Source organism: Somniosus microcephalus, chromosome 13 (genome assembly GCF_052327205.1).
Source record: "Somniosus microcephalus isolate GS21.2 chromosome 13, FLI_Smic_1.0, whole genome shotgun sequence".
Lineage (NCBI taxonomy): Eukaryota > Metazoa > Chordata > Chondrichthyes > Squaliformes > Somniosidae > Somniosus > Somniosus microcephalus.
In genome coordinates this window covers 2,542,755-2,564,514 of record NC_140999.1, presented here as the reverse complement: position 1 = coordinate 2,564,514, position 21,760 = coordinate 2,542,755, and the positions used below count along the sequence as shown (strand labels likewise).

General features: G+C 52.7%; 1 protein-coding gene across 1 annotated transcript; it reads right to left on the bottom strand.

Annotated features, from left to right (window-relative positions):
• Positions 1-6,907: 6,907 nt before the first annotated feature.
• Positions 6,908-21,508, bottom strand: LOC147107966 (uncharacterized). The gene is given in 5 exon segments (XM_086004335.1): positions 6,908-7,025; positions 7,028-7,307; positions 7,309-10,043; positions 19,479-19,766; positions 21,114-21,508. Coding segments are annotated over 5 exon segments (3,366 nt in total). The 5' UTR covers positions 21,154-21,508; the 3' UTR covers positions 6,908-7,002.
• Between the last annotated feature and the right edge of the window lie 252 nt (positions 21,509-21,760).

Below are 21,760 nucleotides of genomic sequence, written 5' to 3'. Positions count from 1 at the left end.
CCGCAGGCCCCGAGCCCCGGCCTCACCCACCGCCCCGGCCTCACCCACCGCAGGCCCCGAGCTCCGGCCTCACCCACCGCAGGCCCCGAGCCATCGGCCTCTCCCACCGCAGGCCCCGAGCCCCGGCCTCTCCCAGAGCCCCGGCCTCACCCACCGCAGGCCCCGAGCTCCGGCCTCTCCCAGAGCCCCGGCCTCAGCCACCGCAGGCCCCGAGCGCCAGCCTCTCCCAGAGCCCCGGCCTCAGCCACCGCAGGCCCCGAGCTCCGGCCTCTCCCACCGCAGGCCCCGAGCCCCGGCCTCACCCACCGCAGGCCCCGAGCCCCGGCCTCACCCACCGCCCCGGCCTCACCCACCGCAGGCCCCGAGCTCCGGCCTCTCCCACCGCAGGCCCCGAGCCCCGGCCTCTCCCACCGCAGGCCGCTGCTCCCCGCGCCCTCCGGCGGTGGGAATGCCCTGGTTATTTGCCCCTTTCCCCCAAGTCCCCCCAAAGCCGCAGCGTCTCCCCCACTGGCCCCATTCGACCCCATTGCCCCTCACTTTCCCCCCCACTGAACCCATTCCCCCTCACTTTCCCCCCACTGACCCAATTCCCGCTCACTTTCCCCCCCACTGACCCCATTCCCCCTCACTGACCCCATTCCCCCTCACTTTCCCCCCACTGACCCCATTCCCCCTCACTTTCCCCCCACTGACCCCATTCCCCCTCACTTTCCCCCCACTGACCCCATTCCCCCTCACTTTCCCCCCACTGACCCCTTTCCCCCCACTGACCCCATTCCCCCTCACTTTCCCCCCACTGACCCCATTCCCCCTCACTTTCCCCCCACTGACCCCATTCCCCCTCACTTTCCCCTCACTGACCCCATTCCCCCTCACTTTCCCCTCACTGACCCCATTCCCCCTCACTTTCCCCATTCCCCCTCACTTTCCCCATTCCCCCTCACTTTCCCCATTCCCCCTCACTGACCCCATTCCCGCTCACTTTCCCCCCCACTGACCCCATTCCCCCTCACTTCCCCCCCACTGACCCCATCCCCCCTCACTTCCCCCATCCCCCCTCACTTCCCCCATCCCCCCTCACTTCCCCCCCACTGACCCCATCCCCCCTCACTTTCCCCCCACTGACCCCATCCCCCCTCACTTTCCCCCCACTGACCCCATTCCCCCTCACTTTCCCCTCACTGACCCCATTCCCCCTCACTTTCCCCCCCACTGAACCCATTCCCCCTCACTTTCCCCTCACTGACCCCATTCCCCCTCACTGACCCCATTCCCCCTCGCTTTCCCCTCACTGACCCCATTCCCCCTCACTGACCCCATTCCCCCTCACTTTCCCCTCACTGACCCCATTCCCCCCCACTGACCCCATCCCCCCTCACTTTCCCCCCACTGACCGCATCCCCCCTCACTTCCCCCTCACTGACCCCATTCCCCCTCACTGACCCCATTCCCCCTCACTTTCCCCTCACTGACCCCATTCCCCCCCACTGACCCCATTCCCCCTCACTTTCCCCCCCACTGACCCCATTCCCCTTCACTTTCCCCCCCCACCCCTTCACTTTCCCCCCCCACCCCTTCACTTTCCCCCCCACCCCTTCACTTCCCCCCCCCACCCCTTCACTTTCCCCCCCCACCCCTTCACTTTCCCCCCCCCACCCCTTCACTTTCCCCCCCCCACCCCTTCACTTTCCCCCCCCACCCCTTCACTTTCCCCCCCCCCACCCCTTCACTTTCCCCCCCCCCACCCCTTCACTTTCCCCCCCCCACCCCTTCACTTTCCCCCCCCCACCCCTTCACTTTCCCCCCCCCACCCCTTCACTTTCCCCCCCCCACCCCTTCACTTTCCCCCCCCCCACCCCTTCCCCCCCCCCTTCACTTTCCCCCCCCCCTTCACTTTCCCCCCCCTTCACTTTCCCCCCCCTTCACTTCCCCCCCCACCCCTTCACTTCTCCCCCCACCCCTTCACTTTCCCCCCCACCCCTTCACTTTCCCCCCCACCCCTTCACTTTCCCCCCCACCCCTTCACTTTCCCCCCCACCCCTTCACTTTCCCCCCCACCCCTTCACTTTCCCCCCCACCCCTTCACTTTCCCCCCCACCCCTTCACTTTCCCCCCCACCCCTTCACTTTCCCCCCCACCCCTTCACTTTCCCCCCCACCCCTTCACTTTCCCCCCCACCCCTTCACTTTCCCCCCCACTGACCCCATTCCCCCTCACTTACCCCCCCACTGACCCCATTCCCCCTCACTTTCCCCCCCACTGACCCCATCCCCCCTCACTTCCCCCATCCCCCCTCACTTCCCCCCCACTGACCCCCATCCCCCTCACTTCCCCCATCCCCCCTCACTTCCCCCCCACTGACCCCATCCCCCCTCACTTTCCCCCCACTGACCCCATCCCCCCTCACTTTCCCCCCCACTGACCCCATCCCCCCTCACTTCCCCCCCACTGACCCCCTCACTTCCCCCCCACTGACCCCATCCCCCCTCACTTTCCCCCCACTGACCCCATCCCCCCTCACTTTCCCCCCACTGACCCCATCCCCCCTCACTTTCCCCCCACTGACCCCATTCCCCCTCACTTTCCCCCCCACTGACCCCATTCCCCCTCACTTTCCCCCCCACTGACCCCATTCCCCCTCACTTCCCCCCCCCCACTGACCCCATTCCCCCTCACTTCCCCCCCCCCCCACTGGACCCATTCCCCCTCACTTTCCCCTCACTGACCCCATTCCCCCTCACTGACCCCATTCCCCCTCACTGACCCCATTCCCCCTAATTTCCCCCCCACTGACCCCATCCCCCCTCACTTTCCCCCCACTGACCGCATCCCCCCTCACTTTCCCCCCCACTGACCCCATTCCCCCTCACTTTCCCCCCCCACTGACCCCATTCCCCCTCACTTTCCCCCCCACTGACCCCATTCCCCCTCACCTATCCCCCCACTGACCCCATTCCCCCTCACTTACCCCCCCACTGACCCCATTCCCCCTCACTTTCCCCCCCCACTGACCCCATCCCCCCTCACTTCCCCCATTCCCCCCCACTGACCCCATCCCCCCTCACTTTCCCCCCACTGACCCCATCCCCCCTCACTTTCCCCCCACTGACCCCATTCCCCCTCACTTTCCCCCCCACTGACCCCATTCCCCCTCACTTTCCCCCCCACTGAACCCATTCCCCCTCACTTTCCCCCCCACTGAACCCATTCCCCCTCACTTTCCCCTCACTGACCCCATTCCCCCTCACTGACCCCATTCCCCCTCACTTTCCCCCCCACTGAACCCATTCCCCCTCACTTTCCCCCCCACTGAACCCATTCCCCCTCACTTTCCCCTCACTGACCCCATTCCCCCCCACTGACCCCATTCCCCCTCACTTCCCCCCCCACTGACCCCATTCCCCCTCACTTTCCCCCCACTTCCCCCCCCCACTGACCCCATTCCCCCTCACTTTCCCCCCCACTGAACCCATTCCCCCTCACTTTCCCCTCACTGACCCCATTCCCCCCCACTGACCCCATCCCCCCTCACTTTCCCCCCACTGACCACATCCCCCCTCACTTTCCCCCCCACTGACCCCATTCCCCCTCTTCCCCCCCCACTGACCCCATTCCCCCTCACTTTCCCCCCCACTGACCCCATTCCCCCTCACTTATCCCCCCACTGACCCCATTCCCCCTCACTTACCCCCCCACTGACCCCATTCCCCCTCACTTTCCCCCACACTGACCCCATTCCCCCTCACTTTCCCCCCCACTGACCCCATTCCCCCTCACTTATCCCCCCACTGACCCCATTCCCCCTCACTTACCCCCCCACTGACCCCATTCCCCCTCACTTCCCCCCCACTGACCCCATTCCCCCTCACTTTCCCCCCCACTGACCCCATTCCCCCTCACTTTCCCCCCCCCACTGACCCCATTCCCCCTCACTGACCACTGACCCCCCACTGACCCCATTCCCCCTCACTTCCCCCCCACTGACCCATTCCCCCTCACTTCCCCCCCACTGACCCCATTCCCCCTCACTTCCCCCCCACTGACCCCATTCCCCCTCACTTTCCCCCCCACTGACCCCATTCCCTCACTTTCCCCCCCACTGACCCCATTCCCCCTCACTGACCACTGACCCCCCACTGACCCCATTCCCCCTCACTGACCCATTCCCCCTCACTTTCCCCCCACTGACCCCATTCCCCCTCACTTTCCCCCCCACTGACCCAATTCCCTCACTTTCCCCCCACTGACCCCATTCCCCCTCACTGACCCCATTCCCCCTCACTTTCCCCCCACTGACCCCATTCCCCCTCACTGATCCCATTCCCCCTCACTTCCCCCTCACTGACCCCATTCCCCCTCACTGACCCCATTCCCCCTCACTTTCCCCCCACTGACCCCATTCCCCCTCACTTCCCCCATTCCCCCTCACTTCCCCCCACTGACCCCATTCCCCCTCACTTCCCCCCACTGACGCCATTCCCCCTCACTTTCCCCCCACTGACCCCATCCCCCCTCACTTTCCCCCCACTGACCCCATTCCCCCTCACTTTCCCCCCCACTGACCCAATTCCCCCTCACTTTCCCCCCCACTGACCCCATTCCCCCTCACTGACCACTGACCCCCCTCACTTTCCCCCCACTGACGCCATTCCCCCTCACTTTCCCCCCACTGACCCCATTCCCCCTCACTTTCCCCTCACTGACCCCATTCCCCCTCACTTTCCCCCCACTGACCCCATTCCCCCTCACTTTCCCCTCACTGACCCCATTCCCCCACACTTTCCTCTCACTGACCCCATTCCCCCTGACTTTACCCTCACTGACCCCATTCCCCCTCACTTTCCCCTCACTGACCCCATTCCCTCACTTTCCCCCCACTGACCCCATTCCCCCTCACTGACCCCATTCCCCCTCACTTTCCCCTCACTGACCCCATTCCCCCTCACTTTCCCCATTCCCCCTCACATTCCCCCCAGTCCCATTGATCCGTCGCCCAGTGAAACGTCCCGAGGCTCCTCGCCGCGCCGCCACAGCGTAAATCGGACAAAGATTTGACCCGAGCCACAGACGGAGATATTGGGCCGGGCAACCAGAAGCTGGGTCGAAGCGGTGGGTTTTAAGGAGCGTCTCACAGGAGGAGAGAGGCTCAGGGAGGGAATTCCAGAGCTCGGGGCCCCGGCGGCTGAAGGCACGGCCGCCAATGGTGGAGCGATTAAAATCGGGGATGGACAAGAGACTAGAATTGGAGGAACGCGGAGATCTCGGAGGGGAAGTGCAACGAGACCTAGGTGTCCTTGTGCACCAGTCGCTGAAGGTAAGCATGCAGGTGCAGCAGGCGGTTAAGAAGGCAAATGGTATGTTGGCCTTCGTAGCGAGAGGGTTTGAGTACAGGAACAAGGATGTCTTGCTGCTGTTGTACCGGGCCTTGGTGAGACCGCACCTTGAGTATTGTGTGCAGTTTTGGTCGCCTTATCTGAGGAAGGATGTTCTTGCCATGGAGGGAGTGCAGCGAAGATTCACCAGACTGATACCTGGGATGGCAGGAATGACGTATGAGGAGAGATTGGGTCGATTGGGCTTATTCAATTCAATTCAATTCAAATCGCTTTATTGGCATGACAAGTTACATCTTATGTTGCCAAAGCATTGGAAAACATTCATGTTTGTTCACAAAAATACAGACCTATCCATACAGTGTATAAACAGATATATCCCTGAGTGTATAAATATACTTTCATATAATTTATATATACTCTTATCTTATCTTTAGTGGTTGTCCCTCTGTTTATGGCAAGCTGTAACATAGTGTGCCGCTAGTGTTATGCAACTTCTCTCTTCCCCTAGTAGGTATGGGAGTTTTTGGTCGTCATTCAATTTTCTGAATTCCGGGCATATTTTTGTAAATTTTGGGTAGAAATTCTCCCTTATGCCCTGATATTTTCTACAAGCTGTGAGGAAGTGCATCTCTGTCTCCACCATTCCCTGACTGCAGTGAGAGCATATCCTGTCCTCCCTTGGTAGCCGGGTCTGCCTGTGTCTACCTTTTTCGATCGCCAGGCTATATTCACTAAGTCTGTACATTGTCAGGATTTTTCTCAGTTTGCTGTCCTTTACCATGGTCAGGTAATCAGCTATGTTGTATTGTCTGTTTAGGGCCAAGTAGCAATTGAGTTTGCTTTGGGTCTCGCTGGAGTTTAGAAGAATGAGAGAGGATCTCATTGAAACTTATAAAATTCTGACAGGACTGGACAGACTAGATGCAGGAAGGATGTTCCCGATGGTCGGGGAGTCCAGAACCAGGGGTCACAGTCTAAGGATAAGGGGTAGGCCATTTAGGACAGAGATGAGGAGGAATTTCTTCACCCAGAGAGTGGTGAACCTGTGGAATTCTCTACCACAGAAGGCAGTAGAGGCCAATTCATTAAATATATTCAAGAAGGAGTTAGATATATTTCTTAAGGCTAAAGGGATCAAGGGGTATGGGGAGAAAGCAGGGACCGGGTACTGAATTTGGATGATCAGCCATGATCGCATTGAATGGTGGAGCAGGCTCGAGGGGCTGAATGGCCTCCTCCTGCTCCTATCTTCTATGTTTCTGTGGTTGTGGGGCTGGAGGAGATTACAGAGATACGGAACGGTTGGGTTAATGCATCAGGTCTATGAGCCATGAACCTAAACGTTTTCCTTTCTCCACAGAAGCTGCCTGCCCTGCTGAGTGTTTCCGGCATTTCCTGGTGCAGCAGTTTTTTTTACTTCTTTCTTTTAAAACCCAAAGTTTGACGTCACCGAGCTATGCCTCGCCTTCTCTCCTACTCTGTCCAGCCTTGGCTGGATTCAGCACTGTGGCTATCGGCCCTTCTCCCGCGTACCTCAGTGAAAAACAAACTATAACAACGGCTCCTTTATTTAAGTTGTTTGTTTATTCCAAATGCTGTTTAAATGTTAAACTTGCATTGCTATCTTTAGAAAGGAATAAAGTACTAAGAGAGGGCCCCCTTCACTCTAAATCTCTCCCCAGTTGCACTTTGTGTCTGGTAAACACTTTCATATTGCAGCACAGGGCTTGGGCAGCAGACGTCAATAGTGCTGTCCTCATGAACTAAGCTGTCGGTTCCATAACTCCCCGGGCTGACCATTATCATGCTGACTGGTGATTCCAGCCAGTCCTCTGTTGAATCTGCATCACTCTCACTGTAGTCACTGTGTGAAATTTCTTCCAGAAAGACTTCTGGATAGTCGGAGTTTAGCCAGTCCTCATCCTCCATGTAGTTTAGTTCATCTATTTCATTCTCACTGGTACCCCCCTTTTAGAAACTTTCTGATCTGGTAGCCACGATAGGCTGCTTGGATTTTGACGGCAGCCTCTGCCTGTTTCCGGATCTGTGACCGGATCCGGTAGCCTTTCCAGGCAGCCTGGATCATCAGAGCCGCATTCACCTCCTCTTGGTAGCGTTTACGGGTCTGCAGTGACCTCTTTTGACACTCCTGGTGCTTGAAGTGACCCGATTTGGAGCGTAGCTTGTTCGAGACTATCTCAGTGTTGTAAGCGGCTGTTCCATTCAAATTCTTCTGGGATGCAGACACTATTGGTCTCGGGATATCCATGCACAAAGTCCCGTCGGTTAATGTCATTCCCAGTGAAGACACCACTCTCTGGCGGAGCGATGTGGATGAGTATGAAGCCATCATTTTGTCAAGACCTGTAGCAGTTTCCTTGCGTTCTCGATCAGTGTCTCCGTCCGGTAGGTCGTGAAGGTAGGGCTTGCAGTAAATGCCTCTCTGCCATTCTCCATGTGGCCTCTCCTGAGAGTTGGTGGGACTTAATTCCAGGTGACCCCCGGGGACAGATGGCTTGTACATAAAGGCACTGTCACCGTAGTCGAGACCATTGTAAGTGGCCTGTTGATTGTCTTTGTCCGGGCTGGCTGAGCTCAATGGGCACGGCATTGTCGGTGACCCATAGGCTGAGACCGGCTGCATTGTTGTTGCAATTTCAAGTTGTTTGGCTTTGTTGATGAAGTTGGAAAGAGTTGATGGCTGTTCCTCCAGTGAGCTGGTATAGTTGATCAGTTTCCTGTTGGTCTCAGGGCTGGTTGATGTGGGGGACACCGTGTATTCTGATTTATTGGTAATTCTGAGCACAGGTTGAACAGGCACCTGAGAAAGGTGAGCAATGCTTATGTTCAACAGATGCATTTCCTCGTCTTCCATATCTATATTTGTGCCATAGCTGTACCGTGGCCACCTTGAATGGGGCGGCCTCGCTCCTTGATGGGTTACCTTCACCTGAGAAGAAGGAAACCCATCATTGGTCTCGGGCAACCTGTCATCTTGTTTTGCCTCAAACTGGGTTTCGAAAGCGAACCCTTTCCCCCATCCTTCCAAACTCTTTGGCCCTCCCGTTGTCAGGCCACCTTGACCGTATCCATCTGTTCCGTTCACCATAGTGCTGAGAGATTCCGGACTGTTCCAAGTCTCTGGAACGTTGATCGCTGCACTGCTTTTTTCCCTTGAACTTTTTCCTGTTCTTGCAGGATATTCAGATGACAAAGAGATGTCTGCAAGTCCACTCGGTATCTGCTCTGCGGCAATATCAGACTTGGACACGGCAAGTTCAATATCCGGGCTCTGCATTATCTCTGCTTTAATGTTGCTCAGCTCCTTCACAGCTGGTTCAACCTTCAAATGTTCCCTGGACAAACTCTTGTGCTTGATGTGTTTTCTCTTGACCTCAGGACTTGTCATGTTAGATATCACAGTGTACTCCATCTCCTGTGAAGTTCGCAGGTCGGGTTCTGCAGGCATGTAGTGGGAGCCTGAATATTTATCAGGATCACATCTGATCTCTTCTCCTTTGTCCATGCTGGCTCTGTAGCTGTACATTGGGCGCCGCGATGAGGGTCTGATGTAGGGATCCCCGCAGTTTTCACATTCCACCGAGAAAGGTCTCTGGTTTTCAGCGACTCCATGTCTCGGCTCTGGGTGCATGTCAGAGAGAGAAACCTTCTCCGTCTGTTCTAGAATCTTCTCCCCGCCTCCCTTGCTGTCTCTTTCACCCCTGGGCTGGGTCTGACCACTGGGATGTTTGTCATCTCGTGACGTCCCCTTTGACTCCGTCTCTGCTGCCATTTCTCTCGGAGACGCGGACCTGGTCTTCACAAGTTTGCTCAGTTTGTCGTCCCGCATGTTCAGAGCCTCCTCATCACTAGTCTGGACCACCTGGGTGCTATTGCCACTCGCATGTTCGTCTTTTGAGGTCCTTCTGGACTTCCTTTTGCCATGTCCAGATGGAGACCGACTGTCCGCCAGTGGATTTAATGTCTGGTTCTTGGTTTCGAAGGGATGAGGAACTAACTCGGACATATAGAGATGGACATTGGGACTCTGCCTGCTTTCTCCTCGCCTCCTGCTTGAGTCTTTGGATTCGGGCCTGGGCGGTTTGTCTGAGCTGCGATGCTTGCTCTGGCTCACCTTTGGGTCAGGGTTGCTGATATTTGAATGCATGATGTGGGCAATTCTACAGCTGGGCTCTGTCAGGGACTCTGGGGAGGAACAGTAGTGCTTCTCATGGTGATGTTTGACCTCCTCTTCCCCTTTGGCTCTGTAGATATACTTTGGGCGCCGCAATGAGGGGCTGATGTAAGGATCCCCCCAACTTTCCCGTTCCACTGAGAAAGGTCTGTGGTTTTCAGCGACTCCATGTCTCGGCTCTGGGCGCATGCCAGAGAGAGAAACCTTCTCCGCATGATCCAGAATCGTCTCCCCGCCTCCCTTGCTGTCTCTTTCACCCCTGGGCTGGGCCTCACCACTGGCATGTTTGTCATCTTGTGACCTCCCCTTTGACCCCGTCTCAGCTGTTGCTCCTCTCGTATGCGCCGAGGCGGATTTGACAGTTTTCCCTGGTTTGTCCTCCTTAATGATCAGGTTATCCTCGTGACAGCTCAGTGGTGTCTGAACGATGACAACAGCATTGCTGTTATCCTCGTGACAGCTCAGTGGTGTCTGAACGATGACAACAGCATTGCCGTGATCCATTATCTGACCTGCGAACACAACAGAAAGCATTTCATTGACAAATGTTATTTGACTTTTCCCAGCAAGAAAGATAGACTTGCATTTCTAAAGCACCTTTCACGACCCCCGGACGTCCCAAAGTGCTTTACAGCCAATGAAGTACTTTTTGAAGGGCAGTCACTGCACGGAATGTACGAAATGCAGCAGCCAATTTGCGCACAGCAAGATCCCACAAACAGCAATGTGATAAATATTGGCCCAGGACGCCGGGGAGAACTCCCCTGCGCTTCTTCGAAATAGTGCCATGGGATCTTTTACGTCCACCTGAGAGAGCAGATGGGGCCTCGGTTTAACGTCTCATCCGAAAGACGGCACCTCCGGCAGTGCAGCGCTCCCTCAGCACCTCACTGGGAGTGTCAGCCTAGATTTTTGTGCTCAAGTCTCTGGAGTGGGACTGGAACCCACAACCTTCTGACTCAGAGGAGAGGGTGTTACCCACTGAGCCACAGCTGACACTGAGCCAGGCATCACAGAACAGCATAGAGTGAGACTCACTCCGCAGAGTAAGTAAATCAAGGGGTTAAATGGTGTTCGGAGATTACAAGGCCTGAATTTAGAGGCTGACAATTGTTTCATTTCTTGCTCACTGACAGCGATTGCTCAAAATATGGTTTAAATGCTGCAAAGTTTCTAACTGAAAGCTAAAGTTGTGATACGATCAGCAGTGAGAAACTTCTCATTGGAACTGAGCAGGTTAATGGTGATCTGACAGAGATCTCCAATATTATGAAGAGTTGTGATAGGATGAATGGTGAGACTGTTTCCACCAATCACAGATGGATTAACAAGAGTGAGCTTAGACTGGGTGGGATATTAAAGGGTGCGGGGAGTGAGGGGAGAGCGGGATTAGACTGGGTGGGATATTAAAGGGTGCGGGGAGTGAGGGGGAGAGCGGGATTAGACTGGGTGGGATATTAAAGGGTGCGGGGAGTGAGGGGGAGAGCGGGATTAGACTGGGTGGGATATTAAAGGGTGCGGGGAGTGAGGGGAGAGCGGGATTAGACTGGGTGGGATATTAAAGGGTGCGGGGAGTGAGGGGGAGAGCGGGATTAGACTGGGTGGGATATTAAAGGGTGCGGGGAGTGAGGGGGAGAGCGGGATTAGACTGGGTGGGATATTAAAGGGTGCGGGGAGTGAGGGGGAGAGCGGGATTAGACTGGGTGGGATATTAAAGGGTGCGGGGAGTGAGGGGGAGAGCGGGATTAGACTGGGTGGAATATTAAAGGGTGCGGGGAGTGAGGGGGAGAGCGGGATTAGACTGGGTGGGATATTAAAGGGTGCGGGGAGTGAGGGGGAGAGCGGGATTAGACTGGGTGGGATATTAAAGGGTGCGGGGGGTGAGGGGGAGAGCGGGATTAGACTGGGTGGGATATTAAAGGGTGCGGGGAGTGAGGGGGAGAGCGGGATTAGACTGGGTGGGATATTAAAGGGTGCGGGGAGTGAGGGGGAGAGTGGGATTAGACTGGGTGGGATATTAAAGGGTGTGGGGAGTGAGGGGGAGAGCGGGATTAGACTGGGTGGGATATTAAAGGGTGTGGGGAGTGAGGGGGAGAGCGGGATTAGACTGGGTGGGATATTAAAGGGTACGGGGAGTGAGGGGGAGAGTGGGATTAGACTGGGTGGGATATTAAAGGGTGTGGGGAGTGAGGGGGAGAGCGGGATTAGACTGGGTGGGATATTAAAGGGTGTGGGGAGTGAGGGGGAGAGTGGGATTAGACTGGGTGAGATATTAAAGGGTGAGGGGGAGAGTGGGATTAGACTGGGTGGGATATTAAAGGCTGCGGGGAGTGAGGGGGAGAGTGGGATTAGACTGGGTGGGATATTAAAGGGTGCGGGGAGTGAGGGGGAGAGTGAGATTAGACTGGGTGGGATATTAAAGGGTGCGGGGAGTGAGGGGGAGAGTGGGATTAGACTGGGTGGGATATTAAAGGGTACGGGGAGTGAGGGGGAGAGTGGGATTAGACTGGGTGGGATATTAAAGGGTATGGGGAGTGAGGGGGAGAGTGGGATTAGACTGGGTGGGATATTAAAGGGTGCGGGGAGTGAGGGGGAGAGTGGGATTAGACTGGGTGGGATATTAAAGGGTGTGGGGAGTGAGGGGGAGAGTGGGATTAGACTGGGTGGGATATTAAAGGGTATGGGGAGTGAGGGTGAGAGTGGGATTAGACTGGGTGGGATATTAAAGGGTGCGGGGAGTGAGGGGGAGAGTGGGATTTGACTGGGTGGGATATTAAAGGGTGAAGGGGAGAGTGGGATTAGACTGGGTGTGATATTAAAGGGTGCGGGGAGTGAGGGGGAGAGTGGGATTAGACTGGGTGGGATATTAAAGGGTGCGGGGAGTGAGGGGGAGAGTGGGATTAGACTGGGTGGGATATTAAAGGGTGCGGGGAGTGAGGGGGAGAGTGGGATTAGACTGGGTGGGATATTAAAGGGTGCGGGGAGTGAGGGGGAGAGTGGGATTAGACTGGGTGGGATATTAACGGGTACAGGGAGTGTGCGGGAAAGTGCGATTAGATTAGGGACTCATGGAGAAACACACCAGTACAGACTGGATGGGCCAAATGGCCTGTTTCTATTCTGGAATATTCTATTGTAGGAACTCGGGGATTTTAGGATCAGGAAAAAGTAATTTGTCACAGAAAGCCAATTGGTCTGTACCCCATTTACCTCGATCCATCTCCGTCTAATCTCTCCGACCATCTGATTATCTGAAGCCATTCAGATGGATACTGATCCAATTCTCTTTCATTCTGTTTGTGAATTTCCGCTTTTTAAATTCTACCCCTACATCAGCCGTGGCTCTGGGTAGCATTCTCGCCCCTGAGTCAGAAGGTCATGGGTTTGAGTCCCAGGACGACACTCCCGGTGCAGTACTGAGGGAGTGCTGCACTGTCAGAGGGGCAGTACTGAGGGAGTGCCACACTGTTGGAGGGGCAGTACTGAGGGAGTGCCGCACTATCGGAGGAGCAGTACTGAGGGAGCGCTGCACTGTCGGAGGGGCAGTACTGAGGGAGCACTGCACTGTCAGAGGGGCAGTACTGAGGGAGTGGTGCACTGTCGGAGGTGCAGTACTGAGGGAGCATTGCACTGTCGGAGGGGCAGTACTGAGGGAGCGCCGCACTGTCGGAGGGGCAGTACTGAGGGAGCGCCGCACTGTCAGAGGGTCAGTACTGAGGGAGCGCCGCACTGTCAGAGGGTCAGTACTGAGGGAGCGCCGCACTGTCGGAGGTGTAATGATATCAGCAAATAGTGATGATATTTGTCTGTGTTTGATTACTTATGCCTTACAGCATATTTGTCTGTGTTTTTGATTACTTGTGCCTGACCAGCAGAGGTCATGTGAGAGACAAGCAGTCCAGAGGAGTTTTTACTTTCAGTTTCATTCTAGATGCATCACAGCATAGTGTGTTCTGTAAAAAGCTGTAGAAAGTCTTGAACAAGACTTTAGATTAAACAACATTCTCTTTCAGAAATGAGTCTTTATTGAACCCAAAAAGAAATCAAAACATAATGTCAGAAGTGGCTGAAAGAGAAAAAATCTGAAGTTAGCAACTTGATGGGACAGTGAAAGCAGTTGTGGCAAGTAAGCGAAATCAGCTCTCCACATATTAGCAAGCCAAAAGAGAACATCGTTGCTTACCATTAGAGAATAGCTAACGAAGTGAAAAAATGGAAGGTTTACTCCCACCGGCGACGCTTCAATTGACAGGTAATGTGGCTGAAAATTGGAGAAGGTTCAAACAACGTTTAGAGTTGTATTTAGCGGCAATCGGAGCTGACGAGAAAAGTGATAAACAAAAATCATCCGTGTTCTTACATGTCGTGGGTGATGCAGCGCTGGAGGTATATAATAATTTCATATTTGCTGTTGATGGAGACAAAATAATGGAACAGTTTGAGGCCTACTGCATACCTAAACGCAACGTGACCTTTGAGAGGCACAAATTTTTCACATGTGTACAGAAAATCGGCGAGACTATTGATCAGTATGTGACTGAACTGAGAAACTGGAGCAAATCGTGTGAATTTGGGGGACTCACAGACTCGCTGATAAAAGACAGACTGGTGTGTGGTATTCCAGATAATGGTCTAAGGGAAAGGCTGCTAAGAGAGCAAGATCTAGACCTGGGAAAAGCCATAGCATTGTGTAGGGCTACAGAGACTGTGAAGTTGCAGGCAAAGGAGCTGTTCAGTGACAGTAGCTGCAACGTGGATGCAGTGAGAAAGAACGGATACAAACCGTTTAACAAAGAGAGCGCCAATGTGAAAAAAGAGACGTGGCCAGCAAACGAAAATGAAAGGGACAATCGGAAGTCATGTAGTCGATGTGGTACACAGCATCCACCAAGAAAGTGTCCAGCATATGGTAAAACTTGCTATAGATGCAACAAAAACAACCATTATGCCCATTGCTGTAAGAACCAAGCGCAACAAAGCAAGGTCCATACAGTAGATGAAAGCGAGATAGAGGAATTCTATGTAGATGTTGTGTCTGAAAACAAAAGAGAAGAAAGAGACTGGATGTTGACACTAAAAGTGAATGACATACACATTCCATTTAAATTGGATACTGGAGCACAAGTTAATGTGATATCAGAGACCGATTTTAAGAGAATTAGACCCAGACCAAAGTTACATGGAATACAAGTGAAAGTGACCGGATACTCAGGTACTGATATACCAGTGAAAGGAAAATGCATTGTCAAAGTAACACACAAGGACAGAGAGCACACGCTAGCATTAATCGTGGTGCCAAAGGATGTGCAAGCCATACTAGGGTTAAAAGCCTGTGAGAGACTGAACCTGGTAAAGAGAGTCCTCGTTGTGGAAAGCGAAGGAGAGACAGTCTATGATGAACTGAATGTCGCGTACACACCGGGTAAGCTGATGTATACAGCAGACACGTTGTCCAGAGCTGTTGACCCAAGTGAGCCCGCAAACACCACAATGGATGAAAAAGTGAACGCCTACGTGGACATGATCACAAGTGCACTGCCCATAGCAGATGCAAAAATGGAGCTCATAAAGACTGAGACAAACAAAGATGAAACAATGAGACAACTGAGAAAAAGCATCTTGGCTGGATGGCCCAACATGAAGCAAGACTGCTCACCTGATATAGCAGAGTACTGGAACTGCAGGGCGGAACTATCAGTGGTCGAAGACATCATCTACAAAGGAAGTAAAATAGTTATCCCAAAGAGTCTGAGAAGAGAGATGCTAAAAAAGATCCATGGAGGACATCTGGGAATCGAGAAGTGTAAGAAAAGAGCACGAGAGGTGATGTACTGGCCACGAATCAACCAAGATGTGACAAATGAGGTGTCAAACTGCACAATATGCCTGAAACATCGAGCAAGCAATCCGGTAGAACCACTAAAGCCACACCCAGCACCAGACAGACCTTACCAGAAGGTAGGCGCTGACCTATTCGTATGTCAAGGGAAGGACTATCTTGTCGTCACAGACTATTACTCCCTGTATCCAGAGGTTTGTAGACTGTACACCACCACTGCAGAAGCTGTGATAAGAAGTATGAAAGCCATATTCTCCAGACATGGCGTGGCAAGCGAGGTCTTCACAGACAACGGACCCCAGTTTAACAATGCAAATTTCCGACACTTTGCCAAAGAGTGGGACTTTGTCCACACAACGTCAAGTCCTCACTATCCACAGTCCAATGGATTAGTGGAAAAATCGGTCCAGACAGTGAAAAGACTGATGTACAAGGCAAAAGACAGTGGAACTGACTTCTACCAAAGCATGCTTGTATACCGCACAACGCCGCTCAAGTGTGGTATGTCACCAGCCCAACTCCTGATGGGACGTCGGCTAAGGTCAAACCTACCCATCCCGGAGAACCTCCTGAAAACAAAAGAGGGGGAGAAAGTGAGGAAGTTCAAAGAGCAACAGAAAGAAAAGCAAAAGTACTACTATGCCAGAGGAACACAAAACCTACCTGAACTCCACACTGGTGACCAAGTAAGGTTGAAAGACAAAACAAACACATGGACTCAGAAGGGAATTGTCCTGAGTGAAGTTCAACCAAGATCATACACCATTCAGACAGATGAGGGTGCTGTTCTGAGAAGAAATCGTCGCGATCTTCTCATGGGACCAGCCACAGCAGGTCAAGAGACTGATACTGGTGAACAACCGGATCACACAGCTGAGAACCAATCATCTGAGGCAACAACTCAGATTCAAGGACAATCAATCAGAAAATCCTCAAGACACGTGAAGCCTCCTGAGAGACTCATTGAGCAAATTTAAGGACTATTGTTAAAGAAGGAAGTAATGTTATCTTATTCTTTCTTCAAGTTCTAGTGTATTGACATATTTCATGTGAACACACAAAGCAAGGGTAAAAAACCTTGATCATGATAATGATAATGTAAGTTCATTAAATGTTGTTAGTTAAAAGTAAAATACTTTTGTTTTAAGAAAGGGAGATGTAATGATATCAGCAAATAGTGATGATATTTGTCTGTGTTTGATTACTTATGCCTTACAGCATATTTGTCTGTGTTTTTGATTACTTGTGCCTGACCAGCAGAGGTCATGTGAGAGACAAGCAGTCCAGAGGAGTTTTTACTTTCAGTTTCATTCTAGATGCATCACAGCATAGTGTGTTCTGTAAAAAGCTGTAGAAAGTCTTGAACAAGACTTTAGATTAAACAACATTCTCTTTCAGAAATGAGTCTTTATTGAACCCAAAAAGAAATCAAAACAGGAGGGGCAGTACTGAGGGAGTGCTGCATTGTCGGAGGGTCAGTACCGAGGGAGGTCAGTACTGAGGGAGTGCTGCATTGTCGGAGGGTCAGTACTGAGGGAGCGCTGCACTGTCAGAGGGTCAGTACTGAGGGAGTGCTGCACTGTCAGAGGGTCAGTACTGAGGGAGCGCCGCACTGTCGGAGGGGCAGTACTGAGGGAGTGCTGCATTGTCGGAGGGGCAGTACTGAGGGAGTGCTGCGCTGTCGGAGGGTCAGTACTGAGGGAGGTCAGTACTGAGGGAGTGCTGCATTGTCGGAGGGTCAGTACTGAGGGAGTGCTGCGCTGTCGGAGGGGCAGTACTGAGGGAGCGCCGCACTGTCGGGGGTGGCAGTACTGAGGGAGTGCTGCACTGTCGGAGGAGCTGTCTTTCGGATGCAACATTAAACCAAGGCCCCGTCTGCTCTCTCAGGTGGATGTAAAAAGTCCGATGGCCATTATTTCGAAGAAGAGAGGGGGAGATCTCCCCGGTGCCCTGGGGCCAATATTTATCCCTTAACCAACATCATTAAAACCGATTAACTGTTCATTATCACTTTGCTACAAGAGCAAAATACTGCAGATGCTGGAAAGCTGAACTAACAACAGAAAATGCTGGAAACTCTCTGCAGGTCAGGCAGCATCCGTGGGAGCTTGCTGTGCCCAAATTGGCTGCCGTGTTTCCCACATTATAACAGTGACCACACTTCAAAAGTACTTCATTGGTTGTAAAGCACTTTGGGACGTCCTGAGGTCATGAAAGGCGCTATAGAAATGCAAGATCTTTCTTGATGTCCGTGTGAACAGTTTGTCGATCCCTTTCATAATTTGTAAAACTTCAATCAGCTCACCTTGATATCTCCTGTTTCCCAAACCTCCTTAAACTATGCTCAGAATTGAGATTCCCAGGCCTGGTCTTGCCTTGGCTACTCTGTGCTGAGTCCCGAGTCCCGCTCAGTGTCAGTGAGACTCTGCCATGAGGTGACCAGGAATACAGTGGCACTCCTGCTGGGATCTGCAGGTTTTCACCCTTCCCTCGGTTTCTCCATATTTCCATCTGTTTTGTAACCAAGCTTCCTGTTGTTTATAATTCTGAGAAATGCCAGTGACACTTCACCAAGATGAGAACATCCCAAAGTATCCCTTTCCCTGAGCTGTATCTTAAATGTTTTTCATTGTTATTTAGGACCTGCTAACAAAATAATGGGACCAACTCTTAAAAAAAACAATTCGCGCCACACAAGTGCCAGGCAATGACCATCTCCTATAAGCGAGAGTCTAACCACCTCCCCATGACATTCAACGGCATTACCATCGCCGAATCCCCCACCATCAACATCCTGGGGGTCACCATTGGCCAGAAATTGAACTGGACCAGCCACATAAATACTGTGGTAACAAGAGCAGGTCAGAGGCTGGGTATTCTGCGGCAAGTGTCTCACCTCCTGACTCCCCAAAGCCTCTCCACCATCTACAAGGCACAAGTAAGGAGTGTGATGGAATATTCTCCACTTGCCTGGGTGAGTGCAGCTCCAACAACATTCAAGAAGCTCGACACCATCCAGGACAAAGCAGCCTGCTTGATTGGCACCCCGTCCACCACCTTAAACATTCACTCCCTCCACCACCGGCGCACCGTGGCTGCAGTGTGTACCATCTACAAGATGCACTGCAGCAACTCGCCAAGGCTTCTTCGGCAGCACCTTCCAAACCCGCGACCTCTTCCACCTAGAAGGACAAGGGCAGCAGGCGCCTGGGAACACCGCCACCTCCAATTTCCCCCCCGAAGTATATAAACCCCTCAATTAGATTCCAGCCTGTAACTCACTCCCGGGTATCTGTTATTCTATATATAAACCCCATCAAACCCCTCAATTAGATTCCAGCCTGTAACTCACTCCCGGGTATCTGTTATTCTATATATAAACCCCCCCGAACCCCTCGATTAGATTCCAGCCTGCAACTCACTCCCAGGTATCTGTTATTCTATATATAAACCCCCCGAACCCCTCGATTAGATTTCAGCCTGTAACTCACTCCCGGGTATCTGTTACTCTATATATAAACCCCCCGAACCCCTCGATTAGATTCCAGCCTGTAACTCACTCCCGGGTATCTGTTACTCTATATATAAACCCCCCGAACCCCTCGATTAGATTCCAGCCTGTAACTCACTCCCGGGTATGTGTTATTCTATATATAAACCCCCCGAACCCCTCGATTAGATTCCAGCCTGTAACTCACTCCCGGGTATCTGTTATTCTATATATAAACCCCCCGAACCCCTCGATTAGATTCCAGCCTGTAACTCACTCCCGGGTATGTGTTATTCTATATATAAACCCCCCGAACCCCTCGATTAGATTCCAGCCTGTAACTCACTCCCGGGTATCTGTTATTCTATATATAAACCCCCCGAACCCCTCGATTAGATTCCAGCCTGTAACTCACTCCCGGGTATCTGTTATTCTATATATAAACCCCCCCGAACCCCTCGATTAGATTTCAGCCTGTAACTCACTCCCGGGTATCTGTTACTCTATATATAAACCCCCCGAACCCCTCGATTAGATTCCAGCCTGTACTGCTGCACAGCAATGGTTAAAGGGGATAATGATTCACATTTCTAGGCAACCTATTTTTGTGAGAAGTACCTTCATGGTCTTTTCTTTTAGCTTCATCTTCCTTCTTATCGATTCGGACCTCCTCTCCTGTCGCTCGCCTCTGGATATTCTCTTCCTTCTCCCGGCCTTCTCTTCTCTCCCTTTTCTTGCTCTCTTTGTGTTTGCTTCTCCGTCTTTCCTTTTCTCTATCTCTTTCTTTTACGTTATCTTTCTCTTTTTCTCTTTCTTTCTCTCGTTCCTTGTCATCAATCCTTTTCTCATCTATTTTCTTGTGACATATTTCTACGCATTGATCTTTTTCCATTTTCCTTTGTGAAGCTTTCATATCCATAGTGAAGAGAAGTACAGAAAGTGATTAGAGTCACGTCCAGCCCCTGGAATCAGCCAGTCTGAATCTGGCCATTTTACAGGGCTGCTGGTTCATGGAGACTGAGGGCCTGGTCTGCACTGAACTCCCCAGGAGACGCTGGAGAGAGAGCGAGGAGCCCGGGGATGGGCAGCCCATGTGGCCTGCGAAGAGCAGCATCAATAGACAACAACAACTTGTATTTATATAGCGCCTTTTACATAGTAAAACATCCCAAGGCGCTGCACAGGAGCAAAATTGACACCGAGACAAAGAAAGAGATATTTGGGCAGATGACCAAAAGCTTGGTCAAAGAGGTAGTAGGTTTTAAGGAGCATCTTACTGGAGGGGAGAGAGTTAGAGAGGCGGAGAGGTTTAGGGAGGGAATTCTGGAGCTCGGGGCCCAGGCACCTGAAGGCACGGCCGCCAATGGCGGAGCGATGGAAATCGGGGATGCTCAAGAGGCCAGAATTGGAGGAGCGCAGAGATCTCGGAGGGTTGTGGGGCTGGAGGAGGTTACAGAGATAGGGAGGGGGGCGAGGCCGTGGAGGGATTTGAACACGTGAATATTTAAGATAGAAAAGCACCCTAAAGCGCTTCACAGAGGCGTAAAGCAAAAAGACAGAGGCCGAGCCAAAGACGGAGCAATTAGGAGAGGGTGACTGAAGGGAGGGCAAAGGTCACAAGGGAAGGCGACAGGAGAGAAGCATAGGAGGGGATGAGAGAAAGTAAAGTAAAGCAACGGGCTCAGATCCAGAGCGGCAGCCAAAGTTGCGGGAATGGGCGCGGAGGGAATTCGGGGTCCAGGGTCCGGGCAGAGACTTCTCATGCCAGAAACCAGCGGAGAGATGGGAATCGGCCCAGGAGAAAGCTGATTTGTGCCCGGGACGCCAGCGAGCAGCGGAGGAAAGCAGGGAAGCCAAGAATTCACTCACTGGGAAACACCGCTCCTGGAACGGAGAATCCCAGAGACAAAGGGCAAAATCTGGGCACGTGGCAAGGTGAAAATGAATGGGGTGCACGGCCGGATTAGAAACCGCGTCAATTTTTTAGTTCATTCGGCAAAAAGCAGATCCTGAATCCAGGAAAAGTCCAGCTAGGAATGCGTGGACCTGCCTCGGACACCATTCTATGATGTCACAGATAGATCGGAATGCTCAAAGATTAAACATTAATTGAAGGTTGCGGGGGGGGGGGGGGGGGGGAAGAATCATAATTTGATGCTTTGAGACCAGCTGTTGGGGCTGGTTGATGTGTTCGGTGGAGGTTCAGGTACACGGATAGAGTTTAACTTCCTGCTCCCACTAATTCCCACATACCTGGAGTTACTGATTCTAAGATCTCAGTGTTCTGATTCATGATTTCTCCACTAACAGTGCCAAGAACAGCCCTTTCCAAACCAACTGGTTCAAGCGAGCGAGAATAATGATTGCAAACAGGACTGAGTTGCCCGGGCTTGGAGCTGCATAAGGCCCAGGTTTGGACAGGTGCCTCTTGCTTCAAGGCATTTCCCCCTTTCACTCTCTTTGAAGAAATCAGCCCGAGCTCTGAAACGGAGTCTTGTCGTGAGAATCACTGCTTGTTTGGGAAAGTTGTGTCAGAACGAGATCTATAAAATCAAAGAGGAATACCTTCTCCTCAAGGCCCCCTCTCCAGATACCTGCACTTTGCTGAGGCTGAAACTCCCAAATGTCAGGGTGACATCACAAGCTGACAAGTTGTTACAATCGATGAGGTCACAAACACCAGGAAGTGAGTAATTTTGACCGTGATGACATCGCTTTCTCAGTGGTCAGCAGGACCACAGGACCACCACCTCAACAAGCTCATAATTACAGTGTTGGCACAGACAGTACCTCAGGAGTGGGGGTACCAGGGACATCCTGCAACACCTCACCCAGTGTCCGTTCGTGGGTGAAACAGTATCACAGATTCTGCCCTCACCCCACATCCATACACCGGCCCT